The sequence below is a fragment of the Zeugodacus cucurbitae genome, chromosome 5, assembly GCF_028554725.1.
Source record: "Zeugodacus cucurbitae isolate PBARC_wt_2022May chromosome 5, idZeuCucr1.2, whole genome shotgun sequence".
Classification (NCBI taxonomy): domain Eukaryota; kingdom Metazoa; phylum Arthropoda; class Insecta; order Diptera; family Tephritidae; genus Zeugodacus; species Zeugodacus cucurbitae.
The window spans coordinates 57,108,295-57,132,550 of NC_071670.1; the positions used below are offsets into that span (position 1 = coordinate 57,108,295).

Sequence of the window (24,256 nt, forward strand, 5' to 3'; positions counted from 1 at the left end):
CGTTACAGCACTGAAATAGCTGAAAGTCATGTCGTTTTCCCTAAGGCAGTCAACAATGTAGATTCTTTATTAAGAAATGGAATTTTGTCCCTTGATAGGACATAAAAATTTAAAACTGAAACTGAAAACTCTTTAATTTCAATTACTTATTTATATACAGCATATATTTACATTTATAAATAATAAAAAACGTAGTTTAATGCCTTCTTGAAAATCAAATCATAAAAATGTCAACTTCCTTGTTGGTTAAGCTAACATATAAAAAGAGAAAGCTGCCTATAAAAAATAAATAAACTAGGACTGTAGCGATTTAGAATGTCATTCTTCTCTTGAAACTAATCAAATATCCACAAATTTTCGAAAATCTTTCGCCAAAAAGAAAACTACGAATTATTGAAGCAGGAAACAACCCGAATCGCCATCATCATTGAAATGCCACGGCAATAGCAATAATAAAGTCATAAAAATTCGAAACGTTAGCAAATGTACAAGGAAATGAAAGAAATTTTTATATCAAGCTTTATGAGTAGTTTTCGTTAGATTTTCAGTTACACTTTACAAAATTCGGCACGGGTTTTCAAGTTTAATAAATAATGTTGGATTCATCAGGTGCTGGTAGAGACAATTGCAGAAGTCTGCTCATATTTTCCAAAATGTTGCTTGGGACAACTCTTCAGGTTTTGAAACATCACAAATTCACGAATGAACTCAGAATACATTCAAAAGTGAAAGTTACGGACGAAAATATCAAATAAAAAAAATTCACAAAACAATTTTTATTCGGTCATATGTATGTTCTATAGTTTAGTATTATCTGTAAGATTTTTTCGATTTTAAAAAACTATGAATATGGTCTTGATGGAACTTAGGCAAAAGTGAGAACATTGACTTCGTTTTGAAATGTTCTGAAGCCTACTTATGATACCAACCAGATCAAAGTATGGAACGATTTCATCACTATATTAGATATTATACTTTGGGGATATAAGTCTATACTCGACGTAAAGTCTACTACTCATTATAAATTTAAGATTTTATACTTTTTCACCAACACACTATAGAATATCCAAAATTATATGGTCTAATAAATTCACTGAGATATCTCACATATTAACCGATATATGCGGTATAACTCAACCCGAACTTGAAAAATCCATATACTATGTATGTGGGAGCTGAGAGAAATAATGACCAAATTTTACATATTTTTGACATCGAAACGAAATATTATCAACAATTTTTTTTCTAAATTTCATTAACTATTCCAGGGATTTACCGATATTTTGATAAATCAATCGCAGTCAATCGTAGCCATCAGGTCCTTATATGCGATATCAGAGGGATATTGAAGAGTTGAAGCCGTTGAGAAAAATGCGTGCCGAGCGAGATCTTGAGAAGTCTTTCGAGGTTTTCAGTTGTACTAAACCCTAATTGAATAACCTAACTCATCCAGAAGTTAATGTGTGAAAGGGCGCAACATTCGGTTGGCAAGATACCTTAGAAAGGGCAAAATATAATTGGGCGACAACGTCGTGAAAAGAAATACAAACTGAAGAAGAAGAAAGGGATGTTTAAGCTTAAGGAAGCACTTAGTGTTTCACTACATAGGGACCTAAGCGACTTTTCACCGTTGCCAGGTATCAAAACATTTTAAAATATAATAGCAGAGACTGAGATGGTAACGAAGAAGGAAATAAGGAATGACCGGTTACCGAATAACGAAATTTCGAATATAGATCAAAAACACCTTCATGAAAAGTAATTTCTCACAGTGTATTTCTGTGAGCTTTGTGAAGAATGCTTTAAACGAACCGCCAACACTATAAAAAAACTATCAACTGTGGATGATTGCCAGCGTTTGTGATGTGGGCGGATGCCGGATGTCGGTGACCAGTTGCAAGCAACTTGTCGTTATTGTTGTTATGAGTTGTTATATGTATTTAAGTGTATGTATATATGTAGAGGATACAAAATACACAAGTCTACCACCTTATTCTTTCGACGAAAGCACAAAAATGCAAAATCATGCGCATTTATATTGACTGTTTAAAATATTGGAGCAAAAATTGATTTCTTCTAGCAATCATAATGTGTGTTATTGTTGCAGGACCAAAGGGTGCGAAACGCTGCAAACGTACTTAAATATATGTGAGGTAGTTATAACAGTGTACTTAAATATATTGATACATATAAGCATGAAAACTCTTGTAAGTATTTATGAACATAAACAAACCCAAATGAAGTGGAATAAAGAGAGTAAAACATGAATGGCCATGCTGAAGTTATAGTGTTCACCACAAAGCCACACTTATGCGTTGTCCATTGCGCCATAAATAGGGGATTTCGAACATACGAGTTGAAAAGTAGCAGCAGTAAATAATGATGAATGCAAGTATGCGGTAAAACAAATCGATATATAGTTATGTTATAGTATTGACGGTGTGTGTCACTTAAATTCATACGAGTATATTTAAAGGCAATAGTAAACTTAAAAAAAAAATATGGGTTCATGGGAATAATAGCCGGAAGCAGTTAAGGTGCATGGTATTCACGTTCTATTCCATTCTAAAATATTCTATGAAACCCAGTTAGTAGCTTATTTTCTGGAGTATGTTATTTTCATTCCTCGGGTTAGTGGTTCACCGATAGGCACCATATGTCAACAAAAAATTTGGCTGTCCATGAGATAAACATTCCTTTAATGGAGCTAAAACTACTTCTAACACCAAGCGACTCTCAAAATATGCAAGGATTTTTGCGATACATAATTGTGAGCTGTGGTTTTGAAGTTAAAATCAACCGCACTTCAAAAGAATTCGACGCCTCAGAATTTAAGGTTCAAAGTTAAACTTTAAGATATCCATCCATCAAACGCTTCTCATAAATGAAATAATAGACAGCCGTTCCCACGAAAGTCGGCTCTAAAAAACCGGAAAGGTTCCGGATTTTTTCCGGATAAAGACTGCCAAATCGACAGCATTCCTCAAAAATATTTGGAAAATGTTTGAAACCAATACAACCACAACAATATTTATTATATAATATCCTTTAATTTCGATAACCTCACGCAGAAAAAAACTCAAACACCAAGGACAACATCTGATGAATAAGTTCTTGGCGATTATCAAAAATATGAAAGCTCTTCAATTACAGGTAACAAAAGAAGAGAGAGTGCTCTGCTTGGAAAAATTGAAGGGAGAGAGGGTGAAATGACTGAAACTGCATATTAATTGGGTGAAAATCGATGTCTATGGATCAAAATGAAGATGAATAATGTCTTCTGTTTTTATAAGAAAACATCATGATCATATAGGCTCTATTTAAATAGCTTCTGGACTAGAAAATGAGCTGAAGAACTACCCTGTTTACCTACCAGAGCACACTTCTGTTTTTATACAACTAGTTAGATGACTAATTCAAATGATATGCACTTTTTTTAGTAAAGAAGTTAGAAGGTCCACTATGCACCTTTAATAACAATCATATTATTTGACCTAATAATAGTATTACAAAAAGTAATACAAAATCCATAACTTAACAGCTCATCGAGGTACGTAAAGGCCACGAAGAACAAAAAAATTATAAAAAAATACTTAAACCATTAAAAAATATTAAAACTCTGTGGATTTTTAACATCATTCATAAAGCATACAAACCAGCATGCAACGACACGCATTCTTCAGAAGCTTAATGATATCACCACAACAATTGATAGCCTGCCAAATAAGCTTAACACCAGTGACAAGAAGCATGTTGAAGTATCACTACATGATTTCTACTCAACGCTGCACTCGAATAAAAGAAATCGAAGTTGTTGTAATGCAAAAAATGGAAAATAGAAAGTTTTGAGTGTATTGTATACAAATGCAAGCACACAGCCACTTTAGAACGCTTTTCAACATGCGCTTTGAAGCAGCTACACAAGAATGCACGCTGCCACTCAGCATATGGAGCGAGATGAGAGACACACGTGCGTATATTAATCAATGGTTACAATGTGTGAACGCTAGTTCTTATAACTATCAACGTTTTCTGCATGCGTAAATACAATGCAAAGCAAGTGCGAAATAACAATATCCTCTCACATGCATACTAACATTTTTATCTAATATTTCCAGCAGAGTGATTTATACCTCAACATTTTCGCACAAAGCACGAGTGAAATTTCCATGAGCTGGAAAATAAATAAAATATCAACCATAAGTGAGTGGTGAAGTGATATAATGTAGTTAACATTCTTTTATTTTATTCTTCTAAGATTTGCATGAGAAAACTCGCTGACAGTATGGCGTATGAGTAACATTTTGTTTGGCTTGAAACCATTGGAAGCCAATCGAGGCAACTAAGTATACAAATTGTATCGCTCTGTGCTTCGTGTCACACTATTAGCACTTTAGGCACTTCACAATATCGCATGCATAAATTATATGCACGTGTATGAAAAATCTGTTTGTGGCAGAAGGCGAGTGTGTCTCTTGAGTGTCTACACGCTATTATCAATATATTGCGCATTATAAAAGATTGTATTGAGCACTTCAGGTGAGAGTGCAGTGGTAATGAATAAAAATGTATGCTTTCATAATTTAGCACGTGACAGTCAATCAATTTTACTGGCTTAGTTGACTATATGAATGAAAAATAGTGAAAATAGAACCAGAGATAAATTTGAAATGTATCTTTTAATTGCTCTTCCTTAATCAAATGCCTTATGCATTAGTGTTATTTACAAATGCAATGTTTCTTCATCAAAAAAATATATAATTAGCAAGTAAGGAAGAAGGAAAACTTTATAAAATCATTTAAGGATGGTCAAAACTCGGATCGAACATTATATAATCCCACGATTTGAAATGCGTAGAAAAAGTTTCAGATATTGAAAAAGTTTTATTGATTTTTTTTCGAAAATATTCCAAAATATATGTAGCTATAAAATTTGGAGAAAATTCAAAATTTTTAAATTCGCCCTGATCAACAACTTTCATTCAAATTGTAATTATATGCTCAAATTTTCGAATATCTTTATGAAATTTTCAATGTTATCAAGCTTATCACTAGTAGTTTTTAATACTCAAAATGGAAGGATTTGTTTTCTTTCATAAAAATACTTAAAAATCCAGTAGTATAGAATTTAAAGAATTTCATTATCTCTCTTCATTGTCCATAACTCTGTATAAATTAAAGCTACGATACTTAAATTAATTGCAAATGGTAGCTGAGACAATCTACTATAGAAATAAAGTATGTCTAATTTTCATAAATTTTTTTGGAATATTTGCACAATTTTATTACATTTTGGGAGATTTCTAAAATTTTCATATTTTTATTATAGATCACCATAGAACAATGACCATGGCCAAAACGTTAACCAACCCATTCAAAGATCAGTGACCTCAGCCAAAACGTTAACAAACCCCACCCAAAATGTAAACAAACCCCATGCCAAAGGTCAATGGCCTCTGCCCAAAACGTAAACAAACCCCGACCAAAGGTCAATGACCTCGCCCAAAAATGTAAACAAATCTGACATCACGTGATCTCCAAAATGTAAACAAACCTGACATCACGTGATCCCCAAAATGTAAACAAACCTGACATCACGTGATCCCCAAAATGTAAACAAACCTGACATCACTTGATCTCCAAAATGTAAACAAATCTGACATCACGTGATCTCCAAAATGTAAACAAACCTGACATCACGTGATCCCCAAAATGTAAACAAACCTGACATCACGTGATCCCCAAAATGTAAACAAACCTGACATCACGTGATCTCCAAAATGTAAACAAACCTGACATCACGTGATCTCCAAAATGTAAACAAATCTGACATCACGTGATCTCAAAATGTAAACAAACCTGACATCACGTGATCTCCAAAATGTAAACAAACCTGACAAAATGTAAACAAATCTGACATCACGTGATCTCCAATATGTAAACAAACATTTCACGTGATGTCAGGTTTGTTTACATTTTGAGGTGAGGTCATTGACCTTTGAGCTGGGTTTGTTTACGTTTTGGGCAGAGGTCATTGACCTTTGGTCGGGGTTTGTTTACATTTTGGGCAAAGGTCATTGACCTTCGGGCGGGGTTTGTTTACATTATGGACGAGGTCAATGACTTATGTTCGGGTTTTGTTTTCATTGACCTTTGGTCGGGGTTTTTTAACATTTTGGGTGGGGTTTGTTTACGGTTTGGCTGAGGTCAATTACCTGTGGGTGGGTTGGTCACTGATTTATGAGAGGGGTTTGTTAACATTTTGAAGGATCACTTGAGGTTAGTTTTGTTATATGTTATGGGATTTTATAAGGTTAAGTGTGTTGATATTTTGGGTGGGTCTCGTGAAAACTAATCTATTTATATTTCAAGTGAACGGGGACTTTGGATTATTTCCTTTCTGTTTAATAGATAAATTGGTCTCTATACCAGTAACAAAAATATTAAAAATATGAAAATTTTAGAAAAAAAATAAAATTGTGCAAATATTTCAAAAAAATTAACAAAAATTGTACTTTCTTTAGTTTTATAGTAGATTCTCTAAGTTACCATTTGCTATAATTTTAAGTCACGTAGCTTAAATGTATGCAGAGTTATGAGCATAGAAGCAGAGGAATTGAATTTCTTTAAATTCGATACTACTGGACTTTTAAGTATTTTTATGAAAGAAAACAAATGCTTCCATTTAAAGTTTTAAAAACTAGAAGTGATAAGCTTGATAACACTGAAAATTTCATAAAGATATTCGAAAATTTGAGCATATTATTGTAATTAGCATGAAAGGTGATGGTCAGCCTGAATTTTGAAAATTCGAATTTTCTCAAAATTTTGTTTTCAAATTAATCTATATGAAAATAAGCATCTGTTGGGCGTGCAACAAAGCTTTTTTTCGCTTAGTTATAGCAAGTTATTTTTTTACTTAATGACATTTAGAACGCGTGGCAATGGTGCGATGTCGCCCATTTGTACAACCAAACCTCACACGATGCCAGGTCGTTCACGATCAAAACATCTTATATGAAAAACATTAGGTAAGTATATGGGACCTAGAATAAATTTTGACCCGATTTAATATATTTTTGAATCTCTAATTTCATTAAGATATCTTAGATATTGAACGATATTTTCGGTTTCAGGCCTTAGGCACTGAGAATCGTTTTAAATTCAAAATTGCGCCATATCCTGGTAGACGTTCTCGTAAACCGATTTCGCTCATTTTCATACTGCTTAATGATTCAGTCCTTCATCATGCATATGTATTTATAGTTCGGCTGATATAACTTTAGTTATTTGCAAGTTGCCAGAATATAACGATGATCGTCATAATCGTCGACATTAGTAATAATACATAATAAATGACAGTATAATATGTCTACATCAATTTCTTAGCATGTCTTTAATCATTTCTAATTTCAACATTAATATTTAATTGCGTGTGATAGATAGTTTTCTGTTACAAATTCATTACGCTGCTCATTTACATGCATTGGCGTGTACTTACATACATACGTACAAATGTACATATAAATTAATGTAAACACAAAGCATCTTGGCGCAACAACAGGAAGCGAATTTGGTTCAATTTATGATTTCCGTTTTCCCTTTTGTGTGTTTGGGGTAATTGAGCGATGGCAGCGGCAAAGCCTCCTCCACGCATGCAACTTCAAACCGTTTCCTCTTTGCCAAAGTGGCCGTTAGCGAAGCGGTGCGGCAAATGCGACTTAACTGCATAACAACATAATGAATATGTATTTAATAGCAAGTGTGGGACATATATACGAGTATAATGCAGGTATTTTGTAGCGCATCAAATTAATATGCAATGCATTTGTGTGAACGGCCATGTATGGGTATAATGCGTGGGCGTATAATGCGGAGGTATGTACATATGTGTTTGGAACGGAATTATTAACCGCATGCTGTCACATTCAATTATGCACGATGCGCGTGTGTCCACTGACACAAATTTCCAACCATGACATGTGCTATTATTATTCTTGTATTTCGCTGCATACTCACAGGTACACGAATGCACAATTAATCAAAGGAAAGTAAAGAAATTAATAAATCATGATTTGGTCTATGCGGTGATTCAATAATTGTGAGACCAATGAATTTATCAATTTAAAAAAATATTTAATCAATGTTGTCTTTAAAGAGACCACATTGAAAAATTAATTATCGAAATCTAAACACCAGAAAGGCTTGTGCACTCCCATCGAATATCTGAAACTGCATTCTCAAAACTAAGGCCAAACATATTCCTTGCGCTTTCTCTCCCAAAAACAAACCAGTGTACGGCTTAAACAAAATGTTGCAATATAATTGGTGGCAATGCATTTGTAGCATGAATATGTTTTTAATCAACATTGGTTGAGATTAAATGCAACTGATGCAGTGTGTTGGTTGCATGCACAATCAGACGGATAATTAAATTAAATGAGATTTTATTGTCAATTAAGCCATTAATGCATAATTACAATAATTACGCGCTGCGTTACAACGAGATACGAGATGAAGGATACACTGTATATGTATGTATATATATATATCAGTAGGCGTAAATGCCATATGTAGCTCGGAAGTGGAAACAGATACGGCTGAGAGATTTAAAGACTAACCGATTGTGTGGCAACAATGAATTGTCGTATTGAATGGACTGTGGTGTTGCCTCGTGTAAATGCGGTTGAACATATTCAATCAGTTGTTTTTTTTTTTTGATATGGCTATTGTACACACCTACACATAATTTTATTTTTTGATTACGTTATACAGCGCACATTTAAGGTATTAAATGGGATATCGCACGCACAGTAGTGGGTTTCATTATAAAATTAAAACATCGCAGAAACGTCTTTTTCTATTTAGATTCCATTAAAATCTTTTTATACTATATTGAATATACTTTTCATAGCTTAAAAATATACATAAATATTTCAATCCGAATTTCTGCGTAGCCTACTGTGTTTTCTAGTAGCGTAACCTATAGGTACTTCTAAAATAAACCTAGTAATTTCTTATTAAATCGATTTTTTTTATATCGATCTTGGACATTTGTGTCAACATTAACCCAACAAAATATATGTAGATATCTGTTTGCATCCCAAACTTATTCTCAACTGAAAATGTCACATTTGAGACGAATTCTCGACATTTGCGGTAAATTTTGCTTTGTTTTTTTAATTCCAAGATGCGGCTGAGCCTCATCGTCATTTGTAACCGTTTTTAAACAAAAAATTAAATTAAATTTACAAAAAAACGGCGGAAGCAAAGTTGTAGACCAATATTTTCGCAAAACTAATCTATTCTTTGGACAAAAACATTTTACGATTGGACCAAACTAATTTTTTCCAGTAGACTGAGTCGTAAGTAAAAAAATTGTATTCTCCGAACTCCTATGAAGGTTCAAAATTTGATCTTCGAAAAAAATTAAATATTTTCATATAAAAAATACTAAACTCTTATAACATCTGTCCTGTAAGCTTGACGAAAAAGTTTTATATACCTTTATCTTGTAATTAAGAAGAATACCCTTTTTTACTTATGACTAAATGTCTCGGAAAATATTAGTTTGGTCCAATACTGAACCGAATACTGTACAGTGTAATGAAAATACAGTGGAACTTCCATAACTCGAACTTTTGAATTGGCAATAGCGGCTACAAATCAAATTTCTTACAAATTTCCTTCCATAAGTTAAACATCTATAACTCGAAGTTCTCCATAACTCGAACTCTTGAATTGGCAATCGAAGTCAAATTTCATACAAATATTCTTCCATAAATCGAACTTTTCGACCAGGGCATATTACAAAATTAAAAAGGCTCCCTATATCGTATGGAGGCGAACAAAAAATATGATATTGCACTCATGGAGTGTATAAATCATGTAACAAAGGCATGGGATACAGACGTTAAGAGCCAAAAAATAGCAAACTGCAACAAACAAAATTACAGAATACATGTTTTAACGTATGTACTATGTGCAAAAACTTTTTGCAAAGAAAGTAAATAAAACTGGGTATAATTCTATATTTACAGCTTTTTCAAAAGTTTAATGTTTTAATGAAAATTCTATAACTCGAAGTGTTTTTGTGGATTATAGTGATTCGAGTTAGAGAAGTTTTATTGTAATTTCACTTTAAATTGTAATTTTTATTTTTTATTAATATTTCACTGAAATATATGTATTAAATTGGAAAATCCAAAAAACTGTAACGGCATAGTTTGTTTTCATATCAACTTTTTTACTACTAAATACATGATTATTTTTTGCAGAAATTTGATGTTGTTTTCGCGCACATTTACATATGTATATGTATACATATTATAGAAAAATCTAATATACAAAAAAACATATTAAAAGTTTAAATTTACTTCAATTTACCGGATATTCTCTAAAATATCGATATCAATCGATCATTTGTTTTCATACCGAACTAATATTATTTTGCAGCTATAAATTTCACCAATTGACAATGCGATAATAATGCGAATCTCTAGTTTTAATACAAATAAACTACAGTGGAACTTCCATAACTAGAACTTCTATAACTCGAAGATTCTCCATAACTCGAACACTGGAATTGGCAATAGCGTTTAGAAGCCAAATTTCATACAAATTTCCTTCCCTAACTCGAATTTCTATAACCTTGAAGTTCTCCATAACTCGAACTTTTGAAGTGGCAATAGAAGTCACCTTTCATACAAAATTCCTTCCTTAAATCGAACTTTTTGGTCAGGGCATAATACAAAATTTAAAATTTTCTATCGAGGAAGAATTTTAGAAGAGTCCCTCTATATCTTAATCAAACATGGAGGCGAACAAAAAAAATATATATAATCAAACAAAATTCAGAATACATGTTTTAACGTATGAACATAAAACTCTATGTAAAGTAAATAAATAAAGCTGGGTATAAATCTATATTTTCAATGTTTCTCTAACTTTAAGTTTTTTTGTGGATTAAGGTGATTAGAGTTAGAGAAGTTCCACTGTATATCCAACAACGAGGAGAAATTACTAAAATTTACTACCAAAATTCGTAGTTAGTGGTCTCAACTTTAAGAGCGCTACGTCCTATGCCACAATCGATTTATTGAAAACCAAGTTTGGTGAACGTGTTATCTGTCGAGAATTGTGTTCAGCGCCTGGACTTCGGTGGGGACCATGCAAAAGAAATCGAGTTCCATAAATAAGGGCATCACACATAAAGTACTTTCACAGGAATAAAGAATTTCATTGATTTACCAAACTTTATTAAAAAAAAAACTTTTGTACTGTTCTTAATGAAAACCCCTTTACATACTTTCGCAATTTCTAATACTCAATGTTATACAAAAGAACATATTAAAGTTTTAAAATGATTTCAATTTACCGAATTTCAATCAAATATTCTCTAAAATATCGATATCAAAGCAATCGATAATTTGTTTTCATACCGAACTAATATTATATTGCTAATTTTACCAATTAACATAAATATTTTTAAATAATAGAGTTACTGATCAAATTATACAATTTTCAAAAATAAAACTTACCAACCGTTTAAATATGAATGTATGTAATTGTCACCTTCACAAACAGCATCTCATCTGCGGCCGTTCGGTTGAACACGCACACACAAAACTCACTATGTGCATATATACTTTCACATTTAAATATACATGTATATTTATTTAATAGTATATGTGCAACAATAACACGAAGCACTCAAGAGCTTGAATTCAATTCATACTTGATTTGCAAAAGCAAACTGCAGAGAAGTCCCAAAATGACTGCGCAGGTTTCCGACACTCATTCGTTGTTGCTAAGTAAAACTAACGCAAACCGCACAATTACTTTACGCAAACACTTCATTTGATTGAAAACATTTCTAACACTTAATTATTTCACATCAGAACACAAAAAACCGACACTTATTTTATTTAATTGTCACAATAACACATTTGGAAGAAATTTCGTTGCGCTGACAAACACAATTTGTAATTTCTCACTTCAGCTGTTCGTCAGCACACTCGTTGTTGTGAAAGAACAGTTAGGAAACGGAAGTAGGGTTGCTAGCAGCATACAAAATATTAATTAACGAAATGTTTGCTGAATGTATTTTTACCATAAAAATGTTGATATTGTAAAATGTAAAATGTTTTTAAAAACAATTTTATTATTTTTATTTTATAGCTAAGTGTTTTTATGTCAAAAATGCTAAAAATTTAATTAAACAAAATTAAAATTATCTCAACTTGAAATGCAACTTTGAATTTGAATTTTGCTTTGCTGCTACTCGCTGCATATGCGAACGAGTGAATGAGGAACGGAAACGGCGCAAATAATCACAATTCGTTCGCAGTTCGTTGTAACTCACCTGCTTTTGGTTGAGACAAAATTTAGTTTTAATTAAAAACAATAGTGTTTAGTGTTTTTAATTTATATTTCATTGTGTCTACTATTTTATTTAATCACGCGCTACTGTAAATAAGTAAAAATAAATGGTTTTTTGTTTTTTTTTTTTGTATTTTATAAAAAAGGAAACACTGAAAATAGTCGATGCGCCCGCAGCTTAACTACGCTGTGTAGTTTAATTTAATTTAAAACAAAGATGCGTTTCTTTCATTTTGTTTCTTTTTAGTAAATACTAAATTTGTTAATATTCGGTATTTATTAGTTCATTTATTTGCGTAATAAATATGCAGCGCAACAACGTTTTTGTTAGGAATTTTTATTGGCTCATCTGTATAAATCACTGCTTCCCATTAATACGTGTACGTATATATGTATTTGAAAGTATATCCATAAAAATAGGAATGAGCAATGCAAGTGTTTGGAAAAAATATTAGTTGTGTGTTGTTTTCACATTTATTGTTGCCTTCGTTCAATGATTTAACTGCTCTAGTGCCATACTTGTTGGAAACTTTGCTTAATACATTTTTAACTCGATTTTTTTTTTAATTGTTTGTCTGATTTGCATACAAATACTGGTCATAATGTTTTTTACTGCGTCTTTAACAAATATATTCAATAAACTAGTGCTAGCGTTTTTCAAAGTTGCTTTTAATTATATTCTTTTCAATTTTGTTTTCCAATTGTAAGAAATGGAGATAAATAAAACAAAAGTTTACGTGCCATTGCAAAATAACTGTTGAAGGCGTTGCAGTTAGTAGGGAAATAAAAATTATAATAACAATAACTACTTAACACTGTTTGACGCTTTGTACTGACCTCGAACTTCTGTGTTTCTATGAAAAAAGTAAGAAAATTGTAAATATAAAAGCAATATGCATTTGGTTTGAGAAATAATAAGAGATAGCGTTCGTCAGTTCGCAGACATTTTGTGATTTTGTATTATTATTTTAATGTTTTCTTTTTCGCACCAGTAGCGTACTCCGCACACACTTGTCCCCTTCAACATTGTTGTGTTCTATGCATAGTTTCTATTATTTTGCTACAACCGTATCATGTAAACTATGCATGCATGCATGTATGTATGTTTGTATATAAGTGAAATCTGTTTTATAATTGTATTTATTGTAATTGCTAATTTGCGCATTTGTTAAGCGCTGATATAATGGTTTATCTGCTGTGATCTATCAATCATTGTTCGAGCATTTTCATTTTCCCTAGCATTTCTTTGTTGTTGTTAGTCAAGACATTTATTCAGATTAAGACTTTTAATTTCAGCATTTAATTGATGTGTGTATGCGTGTGTGAATTTATTAATGTAGGTATCTAGATGTTATCTATTGATTTAATTGGTGTTACGGCTGCTGGATATTGTTTTCGCTCTTGCTCCATTTGTTATTGTAAATATGTTTTAAATGTTTTGCATATCATATGCATATTGCAGTTGTATTACAAATCCGCAGTCTTCACATCAGCAGATATAGCATTCGGTTTTGTTTTCTCATCCACATGATTATCCTCATTGGCATTTGGTGCGTCCACAATGTCCTTGAAGAGACGTGCATATTTGAAACGTTGCTGACACTTAGCACGGTATTGACTCAATTCCGCATCACTATCGCCGAAAACACCGTCACGCAGCGCTTCATAGATTTTTGAGGCTTCCTTTATAATTAAAAATAAGAAAAGAAATAAAATTTCAGTAAAAAATAATACAATGCACCTTCCTACTACTGCACTACTTACTTCCAGTTTAACTTTGTTAATGTCAAATGAGGTAATCAAATTGATGGCGGCATCCCGTTTACTTGGTTCCAGTTCGTACATGACGCGTGCGCCCTCGTACAGATGCATTATGGTGGCATCTTTTTGCGCCACAAACTCATCGTTCAGTTGTTGTACACTCTTTGTACCTATCAGTTCTTTGGTGGCCTTGTCAATGACAATTTTAATGCTTTCATTCAACTCTTGATTGGCTGTCAGTTTGGGCAATGCCTGCGCCAGCCTAGCTATGCAAGCATGTACAGATGGATGCGTCGCATCGATGGCCATAGCACGTCTAATCGATTGCAGCATTAAGAGAAGTTTGTTCTTGCGGCAGTATATCTCGAATGCCAATAAATGCGTTTCGATACGATCTTTGGCCAATTGTTGTAATGGTTTCAGGAATTCAATAGCCTTTTCGAGTGGATCATCCGGTCGTTCGAGCTTCTCTGGTATGAGCTCATCCAATTGCGGCGCTTCTGGATCGGCTTCCTGGTTTGCTTGCTGCTTGGATTTCTGATGTTGCTCGCGCTTGACTTGCGCTTGTGCAGCTTGTGCGCTTTCAAGTTCGGCTTTCTTCTTGGCTTTGCGTTGCTTGCTGCGCAACTTCTTAAGCTCCGATGGCGGAAGATTTTCTGTAAGTTTATATAAAATTTAAGTATAAATATTAAAATGCTTAAAAGTCACTTATGCATACCTGAGTCAATTTCTTCAATAGTTTCTTCCGATTTAAGTGGTTTGTCGTATAAGCGAATGTACACCTTGAAAGAAATTTAATTATTAAATACATATATTTACAGCGTGATTTTTACAAATTTGAACTCACCTCTATGGCACATTTTGCCGCCTTGAAATAGAAGGGATGACGTCGTAACACATCCTCTAGTCGCAGTAGCCCGATATACGCACGTAACGTCATCTTACGCATACAGTATGTATGGAAGTCGAACTGATCTTCTATAATCTCCGAGAAGTGGCGATCTACTTCGTGACACTTCTTCAATGCATCACCCCAACGTTCCATGCGCTGGTAGGCCAGTGCACATTCCGTTTGGAACCACATGCATTGCATTTCGTTTAGGTTCTCCATGGCAGTAACACCTTCACGTGTGAATTTCGAACAAATCTCTTCAGCCTCCTTAACCAAATCTGCACGCAGCATATATTTGGCGCACTTTGAGTTTATATAGCTGTATTAATAAAAAAAGAACATTTATAATTATTATAATAGAATAAGAATACAAACTCCATGCAATAAATTTACCAAGTGCTGAAATTACACTGTTAAACATAAACTCACCGATCAGCGGTGTCCATACTTTGCGCTTCATCCATCCACATATAGGCTTCTACGGGATCACCTGCGTGCTTGTAGATACGTCCCTTAGTCATGAACAACTCAATGAGCGTGGGTGTGTGATCAATAGCCGCGTTTACGTATTCTAGTGCATGTTCCGTGTCACGCTTATAGTCATAATGTTGTGCCAAGAACAAAGCAGTCCAAACAAGTGCTGACGCTGGCTCCACCGGTAGATTTGCATCGGCATCTTCTCTTGAAAAGTGTCCTGAACGTGTCAAATTTTCGTAATATTGTAAGGCTAATTGCTCGATAATTGCGGCCTTCTCTGGCACACGATGTAATACACGAACATTTACGAACAATGGCGGTACGCCTTTGCGTAAACCACGACGTAAATAAGAATCAAGTGCCGCCCTAAATGAATCGCCGCTTGCAACATCCAATGGCAAACGTTTAGGGCACATGGCGCGCGGGTAAATTTCCTCAAATTGTTTGAAAGCAGCTAATTTATCTGACGCATCCGTGAATTCACGTGCTGCAAAATATTGCGAATAGTACAGTGTGTTCTCGGGATTGCGACGAATCAACTCCTCAAAGATAGGTACAGCTAATTCGGGTTGTCCGAGTTTAATATACAAATCGCCAATTGACTCTTGTACCGCCAGCTTATCGACAATTTGACTTTCGTACTGTTTTAAATGTTCGAGAGCACGTTGAAGGTTACCGGCCTCCACTAGGATTTGGTTTTGATACAATAGAAGTTCCGAATGGCGATAGTCATGTGTTTCCTACCAGTAAAATGTAAATAATTAAATTATGGGCGGTAATATTTAAGAACAAATGATTTAGCTACATACTATAGACGCCTGTGATTGGCTGAAGGTTTCCAAAATACTATTGGCCATCTCAAGATCACCAATTAAATGATAGCTCATAGCAAAACCAATCCAACTAGCGTGTTGCGAAGGTCTGAGCGTAAATAGATGATGGCGGGTTTCTTTGTAGCCTTCTAGATCACGCATTTGTATCTGAAGCAGCGACAGATCCTTAAGAATTTGCAGATTATCCTTTTCCCATTTCAAAGCATTGCGATAGCATTTAATGGCCTCATCATACTTTTTATCACTACGCTGCAGTAAACCGTATACATGCCAACAGACGTGGGAACGTAAATCTCTACGCAAACCAAGACGTACATACTTGTACGCCTCTTCCCGACGTCCCAGACCATTAAGCGTTAGACCTTTCATCGCCAATGTTTCACCATGTTCTGAATATTTTGGATTTGATAGAATTTGCTTTGCCAATTTCAGACCATTTTTGTACTGCTTCATTTCGTAGCATTTCTAAAAAAAGACATATAATTGAACGAATAGAAAAATTATTAATTACACAAAATTTTTAGTCAAGTATTACAAAAAAAATTTCGCTATAAGCATTATAATAGTTTTGCACCCCATTATTCACCCGCTAACCGCATTTGAGGTTATGTTTTGACAATATTTTGTTAGCCCGTATTCTTAACTTATTCCTTTATATTTTATTTACTATATTCATCAAATAACATCATTTTAGTTAGTAAAGCAATAAATCATGTTAGGGAAACGCACTGCAATTTTTTCACAAAACCCCGCGGATCAAGGATGACTCGTAGAAACATGTACATACGTCAATGGAAAATGTTTTCATGCGGCTTTTGACGGAAAATTTTATTTAATTTAATCATTTAATTTTTCTTGTGTTATTCATGAGCAACTTATATAGGTACAACTATTGAACTTCCATATATTTCTGCACCTACCAGCAGCTTCCTGAAGAGCGCACTCTCTTTGGGCGGCAGTGGATCGCTGGAAGGCATCTTGCACACTTTACTTTTAACAAACGTACAAGCTTCACACTATTTGGACTATCTACGTTAATACAAACGGAATACACCAATCCTTCACAGAAATTTTCGCCACGGACGGTGAAAATTTTCACAAAAGTTCCGTGGAAGCTTGACCACGAGCAAACGAGCAAAATTGAGATGTCGATCCGTGCTCGACAGAAAAGAAGAAGACAAACAGAGCAGTAGCGAACATACACACGCACAAATAGTCCAATTCGATATGAAGGCTGAATTGTCAAATCAACCAATTGTCATTCGGTTCGTTATGCCAGACTTTAAAATTTAACTGAATTATTTTTAAATAATTTTTATTTTTTCACTCGTACGTTTCGAAAAGTATTATTTTCGTATAGTACAAAATTAATTTTCATTCGTTGTTATTTATAAATGTCGCTTATTGCTTTTTTACTCAGCAGAGAAGCAAAAAAGAGAATTTTCAAAATTCTTAAATATGGCAACTAGAAAAAATTGGTCCGCCACTGAAGTGTAACTACACGAACGAATCGAACATAACCATTTGGGGGTTCCAATCAGCTGTTCACACCAATTGAATAACAAACTCCCGCATTACTATTCTGGAGGAATCATGAATCAATTGACCAGCAAAATTGGTGGTTTTGTATGCCAAAGTGTACAAATTGCTGGCTGTGGAGTAAGTAAAACATTTACTTTGATATTACAAACCAATTAACAATATCTATCAACAGCTGCAGCAAGTACGTACAAAATATGCCGATTGGCGAATGATACGTGATGTGAAAAGACGTAAATGTGTAGCTGAAAATGCCAACGAACGACTACGAGTAAATGCACTGCGTAAGAATGACATCCTACCTGTGGAATTACGTGAAGTGGCTGACGCCGAGATAGCTGCCTTCCCACGAGATTCGTGTTTAGTACGTGTACGTGAACGTTGTGCGCTTACTTCACGTTCTAGAGGTATTGTGCACAGATATCGTCTAAGTCGTATCGTATGGCGACACCTAGCTGATTATAATAAATTATCAGGAGTTCAGCGCGCTATGTGGTAAATTACAAACGAAGGTGCACTCATTTATTATAAAGTACTATGTTGTAAATAAATTTAATACATGTATTTAAAAAAAGAGTACAGCGTATTTCAATTGAACTATATTAGAATTGGAAGTTCCGATTGCAATTCATGCAGGCTTAAGCTATTATATGACATGGCCACAGTACGCTTATAACTGTCTTTGCATATGTCCGGATATTTTTCCGCAAGCAGGTTGATAGACACTGTTGTAAATATAAAGCTATTATAGTTTCCATGTACAAATATACATTTTAAGTATATTCAACAATTACCTTTTAGAGACTTTTGCAAACGCACTTCAGGACCATCGTAGTGCAAAAACATCATATCCAAAGCTTTTTTAATGAATGTCTCCCAAACTTCGTGTTCGATATCTCCTTGCTCGCCTTTAGTTTTAACAAATTTGGGGCTTAACTTTGGTATAGCTAACGCGGCTAATTCTCGTATACCAGCAGATGGATCATCCAAGCGCTGCAAAGTAGCTATAAATTAATGTTAATATGAAGTAAATATTTTTGTGTCCCAAAATAATTTAAAAGACATACCGTAAGCAATTGGTTTCAATTGTTCCACACCAACTTCACCAAAGTTGAAGAGACATTTAACCGAGTAATGACGCGTTGAGACCGTACGATCTTCTAGCAAACTCGGTAGGTACTTGCTAACGCATTCAGGCAACACAAGACGAGCTTCTTCAGCAGCACCTTGTGACATAGAGCATAATGTAGCCATTGCCAGTGAACGCATTGCTTCTGCATTTGCACCGGCACGCCATAGCAAATGTGGCTCTATTATTGAGAGTACAAAAGTTCTCAAAAGTTCTGTACTTTCACACAACTGTCGTTGTATAGTTTCAGTCCATTGAAGCATAACAACAGATATACTTGTGAAAATCTTCACTTTGGCAGAATCGTCACAATTCTGCCAGACTTGGATTATTTTATCTTGTAAGCTTTGCAGATATGTTGCACGTAATTTTGCTATATTGATTAAACCATTTAATAGTAGAATCGGCTCAGTTAAATCATCTAGAGCGGCATCTAAATTTTCTACATAATTCAAAGCGCTGGCAAAATAGTTTTCATGTAGAACGGCAACAGTAATTTCTTGCCGTGCTGCAATTTTGGTCAGTATTTGTTGACCCAAATCTTGCACAGCTACAACATTCGATTGCTCAGAGTCAAATGATAGTGCCATAACTTTAATTGTCGCTACATATGAGTTCAAAAACAGTTTTTTAGTCTTATCATTTTCAAATTTCGCCTCGTCTGATTTCAACAGCAATGTTTCAACCAATTTTAGCACGTACAATTGCACTTCTGGTTTGAGCGTCTGTGAAAACTCGCTATTAATTAGCATTTCTGAAATGCGTATAATATCATCCATTTTGTTGACCAGGCTAGCGGCGAACATGTGGTAAAAACATTTCAAATAACCCTCTTTGGAATTTTTTGCCAAGCCATCAAAACCATGTTCGATCCAATCGTCATAAGAAAATAGTCTACCCATTAAATCGGCAACTTTCAAAGCCTCAGTTGATACAATAGGCTCAGCATCACGACAGGCACGTGCTACATCGCCATAAATTTCAAAAAATTTTGCGGTCATTGCTGCCTCCGCATGTAGTACGAACTGATATAGCAACTTCAGGGAATGGAGACGAACATTAACTTTCCAATCGTTCGATTCACGTGTGATTAAACTCAAAAGTCGTAGTGAACGTTGTACTATTGCACGGCAACCAATTGTCGGACGTTCTACACCAGCTGGATAATTCTTAACAGGCAAATCTGCTATTTCTTGTTTACTTAATTCCTCCTCATTTTCTTCGTAATACTGTTTACCACATTTTATCCATTGTGGACGTATAAAATCGACTACTTCAGGTGAATCATCTTTTAAACTGTTAATTAGTTTATTGTTAAGATATTAGAAGGATTCAATAAATTAAGTTTTTGCTACTTACCAACACAATATAAATGGTATAATGCGTTCGAAGAAAGAATAACGGTCTCGTAACTCCAGCGCTAACAATATACCCAGTTGACCGCATTCGCGTCTAACTAGTGGCATTGAATCCATCAACAAAGGTGAAACTTCCATAATCAGTTGCGATAAATTGTCATTTTTCGGATCCACATGTAATGCCAAACGGCCAATGGCTTCTACTGCCGATATGCGTGCCAATGAATGTTTATGATTGAGCATCCCATAAAGTGGTTTTGTCAATTTTTCAGTAAACGGTTGTATTGCAAATGTGTCCGCATTGTTCATCAACGCTACCACACAAGAGCAAGACTCTCTCTGCACCGCAGGGTAAGCGTCGCGCAAGGCTTTCGCCAAAACGGAGACGATTTCGGTATAGCATTCCTGGAGTGATCGCTTATTTCCCGTGATGGTGTACTTTTGTATGAGCGCTAACAATTGCTGTATGTATAACAAACGAATTTCTTCACTTGATTCTAATGTCTCTTGTTGTGCCAAACGCTCCACCAAGGTAGACACGATATTCATTAAATGGAAGTCATTTGGTGGCAATTGGTTTACAAATTCGGTTACCGTTTGCACTGCTTGCTCGCGCACACTTTCGAAGCGATCGGAATAGCATTTTAGCAAATGTAAGTAGATCTCATCGAATAGAGTATGCAATTCTGCGGAAGATTCCTTCTGACAATGACTTTGTAGGAGATTCAAAGTTGAAAGTTTGGTACGGCGTTCCTCCGACTGGAGATTACTGCATATTTCCTCCACTTTCAAAGACATCTTGCGCTAATAAAAATCTTTGTCAAATCTTTCTAGAGAACTTAGAATCAGAAATAACTAGATTTTTTAACAAAAATATGTTGCTAGGTGACATATTGCCGCCTTCACTGAGTTTGTTTATTTTTTGTTTTTATAAAGTATTCACCTGTGAATACTGCCACCATTTTAAAGAATTATTCACAATTGATTAAATGTTTTTAATCCATACAAAAATTCCACATTGTGCACGCAAAAATTTACATAGCGTAATCTGGCAGCTCTGCTTTAATCAGCTGATCAATATTAAACAAATCCTTTTGCAACAACTGCAAACGAATAACAGCGATAACTGTTTAATAATAAATAAAATAGTTGACGGCTACAACAAAAATTCTGTTTAAACAAGTTAACAAATTGCATTAATTAGCACGAAAAGAAAGTAAATTAGTGCAATGAGTGACTTAAGTGATAAAATCGTTGCAGCAAAGACGGCGTTGTTTGGCGCTTTGGGTGAAAATGCCCATAAATATTTGGCAAACATGAAGTTGTGGTTTCGTTATAAATGGTCTAAGGAAGAATTTGATAGTGAATCAAGAAAATTCCTTACACCCGATAAAATGCATTTACATAATCAATTTTTTATTGCTATATTAAACAAAATCGACGCATTTCAAACGCCAGAACAGTCACCGTCTCTCTTTGCATCACATAATAATAGCGGTCCTGCAGGTAGTACAACTGGCACCGCCAGTGGTGGTAGCAGCAGCAGTCGTAGTCGCAAACGCAAGAGAAGTTCAAGAGCGGTCAGTGATCGTGTCACTTTCGAACCTTATGATTTTCTTGATTTCATAGTAGAAGACAATTTAGAATGCATTAGGCCCACGGCAGGTACCGATGCCAATGTGCAAATATTGCCCACACAACGTTACTGTGTGCAAGAGCTGTTTTTGCCAGATGCAGGCTTTGTACTCGGTCGCTTCCTAATTGGTGCTTGGGAAGTGGGGCTAACTAATGTTGAAGACAATGTGGCTGAGTATGTGGCAATGGCAGTGCAGGTGCTCTTGAAAAACCTTATATCGGCGATTGTAATGAACCGCAAGCATTATAAAGTAACAGGAGATGGTTCGTTTTACTATGATGTTGGTGCGCCACTAAAAGATCCTTCTCTGCGAAATACTGTTACACGACAAAAAATCGATGACGGACCATTAGAACTTGATAAGGAAATTACTTCACCGAATTTTATGCGTCGCTCAAATGAAGATGGTGTTTTCTTATCCGCTTGTGAAGAAATGTATGTATTATAAATGCAAACTCATTAATACAAAATAACAATAACAATATAAATTTTTATTTTAGTGAACCACAAAGGCGTGAAATCATAACATTGAAGGATGCGCAACGTGCTTTCAACGATCACAATCTCATAGCATCACACTCAGTATATTCCATTAATATGGAGCGGTTAACGCAAATGCTGCACTAATTTATAATTCATATAAATATTTTAATAAGTATATTATAGTTTATTTTATTAGTTTAAATAAAAACTTTATTCTTAAAAAAATTAATCACTTTTGGCTTTTACAATTTTGAGAAAGTTGGTTGTTCCTTGGTCAACGCTGCTAAAGCTGCATTGGCGAAGTCTTCAGATTGCAAATTTAACTTATTCGTTTGACGCTGAAAAAGAATTTCAGATAAGAAAAGCCCATTAATATTATAATATACGTGTGTATAGGAAATTAGTTCTGCTTACAATATGATCTAAACCTTCTTGATTTGTTCTAGATTGTGAGTAAATAATATTCGCTTTTGTGGCCTGCACAGCAACAGGGCTTTTCTCAGCGATGGTTGTTGCCAATTCCAATGCACCCTCTACACAAGCTTCCTTCGTTGGATAAATTTTACTAACCAAGCCAAAGCTATTCGCTTCGGCAGCACCAAAACGTCTCGCTGTATAGGAAAGTTCGCGAGTCAGTGACTGATTGCCCACTACTTTTTGAAGGCGTTGCAGTACACCAACATCTGCTGCCATACCAATGTCAACTTCTTTAACGCAGAAAAATGCGTCTTCGCTGCAATAACGTATATCAGCAGCAGTTATAAGGTCAACTCCCGCGCCTATGCATGCTGAATGTACAGCTGTTATCACCGGTTTGGGGCATACTTCCAACGAAGATATCGAATCTTGATACAGTTTAATTGTGTGTTCTAACAAAGTGCCTTTTCGTGCTACATCATCGACGGCGCCCAATTCTTGACCCATCTTCATGGCATCGGCTAAATCAAGTCCTGCTGTAAAGTGTTTTCCTGCTGCTGATAGCACAACTACGCGGCAATCAGGATTGGTGCTGAGATTCTCAAAACATTTCTTAATTTCACTAAAAGAATAAATAGCATAAATTCAAGCTGCTTTTGTGAATACTTATCAATATACTTACACAAACATGTCCTTGTTGAAGGCATTTAATTTTTTTGGTCGATGAAGCTCGACATGATAAACAAACTGTTTTGGTGTAGTTACATTTAGTGTATTATATTTCACTTCGCCATCATGTTTATGTAAAATGTTGCTGCTCATGTTGCGCTCCACCTTTGTGATAACGGCAGTTCGTAAAGCTAGATGTATGTAAATATAAACAATATGTAAAAATAGTCCTATGGATTGGACTTTGACCTTTGTATTTTAATACACCTACCGAGAGAAGACAGATGTTTACTTCCAAATGCTCTTAATGCCATGTCTTTAACAAAATAATAGGAACCAAAATTTACCTTTTTAAACAAATAACTAATTAAAAATTGCAAATGGAACTAAAATGTTAATATTTCGGAGGAATGTAGCACTTCGTTGACGTACAGTGAAACTTCGATTAGGTATCAGCCGGTTATGCCGATTTAACTTTTTGTGGATCCGTTTAAATAAATTTTCAATATATATATAAACAAATGCACATATAAAAAATTATGTATGTCAGTAAAATTATGTATTAATTAATTATAACTGGTGGCAAGTTTAAGTAGTTTTATTTTCATAATATTTTAATTTCGGCTTATATTAAAGTGTGTCAAAAGTATTATGGTTGTATTAAATTTGATCTGGATTTAA

The 24,256-nt window shown here is 34.6% G+C and overlaps 5 protein-coding genes across 6 annotated transcripts; 2 read left to right on the top strand and 3 right to left on the bottom strand.

Annotated features, from left to right (window-relative positions):
- Positions 1-13,503: 13,503 nt before the first annotated feature.
- On the bottom strand, positions 13,504-17,578 carry LOC105209079 (N-alpha-acetyltransferase 16, NatA auxiliary subunit). Its single transcript, XM_011179262.3, has 7 exons — positions 17,265-17,578; positions 16,321-16,809; positions 15,464-16,251; positions 14,990-15,353; positions 14,861-14,924; positions 14,146-14,798; positions 13,504-14,064 (listed from the first exon to the last, which is right to left on the bottom strand). The coding sequence occupies exons 1-7, from the start codon at positions 17,319-17,321 to the stop codon at positions 13,849-13,851; spliced, it is 2,631 nt and encodes an 876-aa protein (XP_011177564.1). The 5' UTR covers positions 17,322-17,578; the 3' UTR covers positions 13,504-13,848.
- A 241-nt stretch (positions 17,579-17,819) lies between these two features.
- On the top strand, positions 17,820-18,460 carry LOC105209078 (28S ribosomal protein S14, mitochondrial). Its single transcript, XM_011179260.3, has 2 exons — positions 17,820-18,003; positions 18,059-18,460. The coding sequence occupies exons 1-2, from the start codon at positions 17,938-17,940 to the stop codon at positions 18,380-18,382; spliced, it is 390 nt and encodes a 129-aa protein (XP_011177562.1). The 5' UTR covers positions 17,820-17,937; the 3' UTR covers positions 18,383-18,460.
- LOC105209077 (dynein axonemal assembly factor 5) lies at positions 18,420-21,304 on the bottom strand. The gene is made up of 4 exons (XM_011179259.3): positions 20,372-21,304; positions 18,951-20,308; positions 18,678-18,887; positions 18,420-18,608 (listed from the first exon to the last, which is right to left on the bottom strand). The coding sequence occupies exons 1-4, from the start codon at positions 21,166-21,168 to the stop codon at positions 18,481-18,483; spliced, it is 2,493 nt and encodes an 830-aa protein (XP_011177561.1). The 5' UTR covers positions 21,169-21,304; the 3' UTR covers positions 18,420-18,480.
- A 110-nt stretch (positions 21,305-21,414) lies between these two features.
- Positions 21,415-22,718, top strand: LOC105209076 (transcriptional adapter 1-like). Its single transcript, XM_011179257.3, has 2 exons — positions 21,415-22,441; positions 22,507-22,718. Exons 1-2 carry the CDS (start codon positions 21,600-21,602, stop codon positions 22,631-22,633), a joined length of 969 nt encoding a protein of 322 aa, XP_011177559.1. The 5' UTR covers positions 21,415-21,599; the 3' UTR covers positions 22,634-22,718.
- LOC105209075 (delta(3,5)-Delta(2,4)-dienoyl-CoA isomerase, mitochondrial) lies at positions 22,651-24,225 on the bottom strand. 2 transcript variants are annotated; one of them, XM_054232339.1, is made up of 4 exons: positions 23,923-24,225; positions 23,589-23,842; positions 22,904-23,528; positions 22,651-22,827 (listed from the first exon to the last, which is right to left on the bottom strand). In XM_054232339.1, exons 2-4 carry the CDS (start codon positions 23,726-23,728, stop codon positions 22,732-22,734), a joined length of 861 nt encoding a protein of 286 aa, XP_054088314.1. In that variant the 5' UTR covers positions 23,729-23,842; positions 23,923-24,225; the 3' UTR covers positions 22,651-22,731. The 2 variants fall into 2 exon arrangements, with proteins under 2 accessions (XP_054088314.1, XP_011177558.1); XM_011179256.3 differs by having other exon boundaries at positions 23,589-23,766; positions 23,847-24,217.
- Positions 24,226-24,256: the final 31 nt, after the last annotated feature.